General features: G+C 39.0%; 1 protein-coding gene across 1 annotated transcript; it reads right to left on the bottom strand.

Annotated features, from left to right (window-relative positions):
- Positions 1–3,340: 3,340 nt before the first annotated feature.
- LOC106736451 (olfactory receptor 4C6-like) lies at positions 3,341–4,247 on the bottom strand. Its single transcript, XM_014593375.1, is given in 2 exon segments — positions 3,341–3,959; positions 3,961–4,247. Coding segments are annotated over 2 exon segments (906 nt in total).
- Between the last annotated feature and the right edge of the window lie 1,932 nt (positions 4,248–6,179).

Here is a 6,179-nt window from a genome sequence, read left to right on the forward strand (position 1 = left end):
TTCTCAGAAAATGCAAATTATGAAAAATATGCATGAATTAAAATTTTTTTGCAACATAACTTGATCTTTAACTCCATTTTTCTATGAACTTTTTGAAGTCACCTCTAAAATACACATATTTTGAATTTTATTCTTTTCATTTTTTTGAGAGGAGATTGCCTTAGGTCGCATTTTCTCACTGGAGAGAGAGAGAGAGACAGAGAAAGTGAGAGTCAAAGTGACAAATCACCCTCTGGAGGGATGGGCTCTCCTTAATCCATTCTCCTCCACTTCTCTCCTGGGGTCTTGGACACGCATACACACATGCCTGTTGTGAGTTTCCAACCACTGGTCTGGCATTTGAATGGTGGTCAGCTCTGTGAGAGTCAAGTGATATAAGTACTACATCATGTGCTGGCCCTTTGTATCTTATTCTTTAGTCTCTATTGTGCAGTTTCACCTACACAGGCTCAGCTTAGCCTTCTAAGAATATGGCAACTGATTCAGGTTACACAAGACACTCTGAAAACTGACCTTTTCCTTTGTCTACACAGTCTTTCCTTCATAGGCTTCTTTGCCACAGATTGAATCCTCTTCACCTGCACTGACCTCTGATCTCTGAGAGAATTATGATGACATGCTTGTCCTTCCTACCTACAACATATTACAAAACTCAACACCAGTAGAATTCTGTAGCTATTCGGTGTTCATCTAAGTTGTTTCCCTTCTCTAAGAAACCTCAATTACATGTTGTCTAATACTGAAAACAACTATTCATACATTTTGCTTGAGACTTATGTCAGGAAATTCCAGTGACTCTTATGGCCATATATTTTAAACATTATGTTTTCTTTTAAGAAACCAGATTTGTGGTTTTTTTTTAATAGTTACACTTTGTGGTTTTGATTTGCATACAACATATAAATAGAACTACTATATTACTCAGCAATTCCATTTCTAGGTATCTACCCAAGTGTCAGGAAAATGCTGAGTCAGAAAAACACTTGCACATCCATGTTTATTGTAGAATTTTTCACAATTGCTAAGACATGGAATCAACCCAAATGTCTATGAGCTGTTGAATGGATTGAAATAGGGTGAACACATACGCTATGGAATATTACTCTGCCATTAAAAAATGAGTCCTTGCATTTGATAGAAAGTAGGCAAATATGGAAGTTTTACTGCTAATGGTAGCAAGCTGGCCTATGAAAGAGAGGAGAGGCATTGTATGTCCCCAACCAATATATAACAAATATCAGCACTGGGTGGCAGAAACTGAGTAACTGCAACTTACAAAAGCATAGAGAGCAATGATGATACTGGAGGCAGTGTGGGAGGAGGGTGAGAAATGGGAGAGTGTGATAGGGAGGGAATTACGGAAAAGAAAAAAGAAGCAAAACATTTATGGGACCCAATATGGAGAGAAATCTATTGATTATAATTTATATGGCAATGCCTTTGACTGCACCAATATGCAGTGTATTCAGAATGGGAAAATTCATTTGGTATGGTGTAATGATACACAGTGATTGATCATAAAGAATAAATACATAATTTAAAAAATTAGCTACTAGTTATAGAAGTGATAAACTAATGTACTTTTCTTACTTATAGAATATTCAATCTTGAGAAGGAGATAGAAAATAAGGTAAGTCAATTCATAATTATACAAAAATAATTATACTTTTGATCATCATTATGAAGAAAATGAAAATGTTGGAGATAAAGAATAATTGCAGTAGTGGAAGAAGTTTAAATAGAGTAATGGGGGAATGCTTCTCGGGAAATTACACTTAATTTGGTCATGGGTTAAGACTTAGGACCAAAAAAAAAAAATTAAAAAAAAAAGGGAACCAGCAGTTAGCATAATGGCTATGTCGCTGGACTCCCACGTAGTTGACCACGGTTCACATCCTGGACCCGGTGGCTTAAAACTCACACCGGGCTCCTGTGCGTGCATGCCCAAGATCCCGAGAGGAGAATGGAGGAGAAGGGATTGTGACGTGACCATCCCCCCGGGGGGTGATTTCTCGCTTTTTGTCTCTATGTCTCTCTGTCTGTCTGGCGAGCACACGCGCCCTATAGTGAAAATCTCTCAAAAAAAAAAAAAAAGACTTAGGACCAAAAGTTAAAGAAAAACAAAAGGAGGTCAGCATATTGCATACAGTTTTCATTGATAGACTCCCACACTGCAAACCAGTTTTTGAGTAGCAGACACATTGGCTTGAAACTCATGCCACTGGATGCATATATGTGTGGGCCCAAGATCTTGGGAGGAGAAGGAATTGCAGCATGGCCATCCCTCTTGGGGGATGATTTCTCACTTTGCTTCTCAGTCTTTCTCTCTTTCTCTAACTCTCTCTCTCCCTGGTGAGCACACATGCCCTAAGGCAAAATTTTCTACCAAAAAAGAGAGAGAGAAAGAGAATCTGAGGAACAGCCATATGAAGAAGAAGGGGACTCATTTTCAGAGAGGGAGAAGAACTGTCATTGAAATGAGAAAAGACTTACATTGCTATGGGGCAAATGGAAAAAAGAACAATGGGACTGATACATGTGAATATGAGGGACTCAGTGAGTGTTTGGCATGGCTGGCAGATGATATGGTGGTTAAGGAAGTGGACTTCTTGGGACCAGCAGTTAGCACAATGGCTGTGTCGCTGGAATCCCACGTAGTCAACCGTGGTTCGTGTCCCAGATCCTGCTGCTTAAACTCACGTGGGGCGTGTGTGTGTGCATGCCCAAGACTCCAAGAGGAGAATGGAGGAGAAGAAAAAAAACATGGCCATCTGCCCTGAAGGGTGATTTCTCCCTTTCTTTCTCTCTCTCACTCTCTCTCTGTCTTTCTGACAAGCTCATGCACCCTGTAGCAAAACAAAAAGAAACCCAAAAAACAAACAAACAAAACAAACAAACAAACAAAAAACCCTCTCCAAAAAAAGAAAAAAAAAATGTAAAGTGTACTTCTTGCCTGACCGTAGTTCAAGTCCAAGACTTAGTGGCTTGCATTCTCTCTCTCTGGTGATCACATGAGCCCTACAGCAAATTAAAAAATAATAATTATCAATACAATTAAATAATTAATTTTTTAAAAAGTGTTGGGAGAGATAGAAGCATTGGCAAGATAAAAAAGGAAGTTCTAAGACAAGTCAAAAGTTTCTAAGAGAATGAGAAACCAAGGAAGGGTAACAGTGTGAAAGTATCATAATCTTCACATTATAAATACTCAGATCATAAAGCAGACTAATCTTTTTGAAGGTCCCATTGACTGCCAGTGGAGAATGGACTTTATCATTTCTAACACATTTCTGAAAGAACAACTTTAGATGGAAAATACATCATATTATCAGCAAGACTATTACCTACCAACCACAATCTTTTGTTTCATCCATAGTTTTTTCATGGCATTTTTCACCTCTGAATTCCTCAAAGTGTAGATCAAGGGATTTAACATGGGCGGAATGATTGTATCAAACAGAGTCATACCCTTGTCTATGGGGTAGGTAGCCACAGGCCTCACATGCAAGAAAATACACGGCACAAAAAACAACAGAACCACTGTGAGGTGGGAGCCACAGGTGGAGAGGGCTTTGTGCTGCCCTTCAGAACTGTAAGATTTCAGGGAACAAAAAATAACTATGTATGAAGCAATTAGAATAAAGAAGATAGCTATACACATCACCCCACTGTTGAGGATGACTAAGAGACCCAGGGTGTGGGTGTCTATGCAGGCAAGTTTCAACAATGGAAACAAATCACATATAAAGTGATCAATGACGTTGGGGCCACAGAAAGGTATTTGGTACATGAAGAGAAGCTGTACTGTGGCATGCAGGGATCCCCCCACCCAAGACCCTCCCACCATCAGCCAGCACACCCGAGGACTCATGATGACCATGTAGTGCAGGGGCTTACAGATGGCCACATAACGGTCATAGGCCATCACAATGAGCAGGATGATGCCTGCGCCACCAAATCATGCAGCCTTTCAGGGAGATGGTCGTGCTCTTAGAGAGGGAGTCCACAATTACCTTTGGGGCAATGACGGAAGAGTAGGTGACATCCAAAAAAGACAAGAATATAAGAAAAAAGTACATAGGTGATCGTAGATTCTGACTTGCAATTAAGGTTACTATAATGAGTAAGTTTCCCAAAAGGGTAGCGACATACATGATTAGAAACACAGCAGAAAATATTTTCCTCAGCTCTGGGTTCTCTGTAATACCCAAAAGGATGAATTCTGTCACATTGTTTTTGTTTTCCATTTACCAGGTATTGACATGAGTTCCAGCTGAAAGTGGGGAAACCTAAAAAATAAATATGTAGTTTTATTTAGTGATTATTAGGTCTCTTGTATTTCCAGAATCTTGGGGAGCTTGTTGTTCATAATTATACATTTACTCACGCTCCAAATACTTAATTTTTAATAACCTATTAACTAGGGACCAGCAGATGGCATAATGTTTATGTTCCTGGACTCTCACATATTCTACCGTGGTTTGATTCCTTGACCTGACGGCTTAAGACTGCACTGGGTTTGTGTGAATTTGTGCCCCAAATCCTGAGAAAATGGAGGAGAAGGGATTGCAGCATGTCCATTCCCCCTTAGGGGGTGATTTATGACTTTCTGTCTCTGGCAAGCACACGTGCCCTAAAGCAAAAATCTCTCTAAAAAAAAAAAAAAAGAAAGAAAAGAAAAAGAATGTACTAAATAAAGATTTTTAAATTCATATACCTCATTAATCCAAGTTCACCTCATGTTTCTTCTCTATAAGTAATTCTTTCATATGAAATAATTTCTCTTTATCCTTCTCCTCCATTTATAATTACTTTTAAATTAATTATTTATTTAATTGTTATTACCATCATTATTATTGTTAATTTTGCTACAGGGCACATGTATTCACCCACGTGACATAGAAAGAGTGAGAAAGAGAGAGAGATAGTGAGAAAGTGAGCCAGTAGGTCTAGGACTCAATCTACTCTACTGTCAGTCATGTTGGAACACAGTGCTTTAATCACCACGCCACCTACTGGCCTCTATAATTGTTATTTTATTTTATTTTTTTAGAGGTTTTTTGCTATAGGGCGTGTGCTCTCGCCAGACAGGGAGAGACAGAGAGACAGAAAGAGATAAATCACCCCCCAGGGTGGATGGCCATGCCACAATCCCCTCTCCTCCTTTCTCCTCTCGGGATCCCAGGCACGCATGCACACGTACCCGGCGTGAGTTTCAAGCCACTGGGTCTGGGACGCAAACTACAGTCGACTATGTGTGAATCCAGCAACACAGCCATTTTGCTAACTGCTGGTCCCTATAATTATTATTTTAAGAGCCAACTTTTTGGAGCACCTACTCATTCCAGGCACTGGAATAACTCTACAAGTAACATTATATTACATAGGAAAAACAAAAACAAAACAAACAAACAACTCACTGTAGAGTTTGGGAAATGTAATCAAGTTGGCATGGATAGTGAGTGATGAAGCCAGAAAGTGGATCATATTTTCTGAGTTCAGAATCAACACTCCCAAACATAAATATTGCTTCTCTTGTAATTATACTGGGAGTTAATTATTTACCCATGGCTATGCTAAATATATTATAGTTATTATCCTATTTTATCTTAAAAAACATCATTTAAAATGGATTATTCCTTCTCAGCTCTATTTTCAAATAATATGGTCATTCTCTTGTAATTTCATGCTTTTTTTCTAAATGATCAACATCTACTAACACTATTCATTATATAGTCCTTGACTAATATCATTCAGTGATGAATATTACAAATGATGATGGTGTAGCAAACATTCAGATGTATAATATAAAGGTTCAATGGAATCAATCCAAGTCATCGTTACAGTATCCTCTGTCTCATAAATAGATCATAGAATTCCTTGTAATTTTGATCACAAGAAGGAGACAGATGGTAGCAAAGTGGCTTACCCACATGAAAAGGTCCCAGATTTACATCTGAAAGCCTCCCTGATTATACTGGACACATTTGTCCCCATGGTCTGGGGCTGGCTGAGGTTGGAGGTAGATAATGGCAATAAGACCATGTTAGGGGTACATTCTCTCTTTCTCTTTATAAAAACACACTGGGCATGCATTCAATAGTCTGGGCTCTGAGAGGATGAAGGACTGGAAAAATGGGATTGGGCCTTGACTAGAGCCTGGAGAGGGCTTTCTCTCT

Source organism: Tupaia chinensis, unplaced genomic scaffold (genome assembly GCF_000334495.1).
Source record: "Tupaia chinensis unplaced genomic scaffold, TupChi_1.0 Scaffold140380_1, whole genome shotgun sequence".
Taxonomy (NCBI): domain Eukaryota; kingdom Metazoa; phylum Chordata; class Mammalia; order Scandentia; family Tupaiidae; genus Tupaia; species Tupaia belangeri.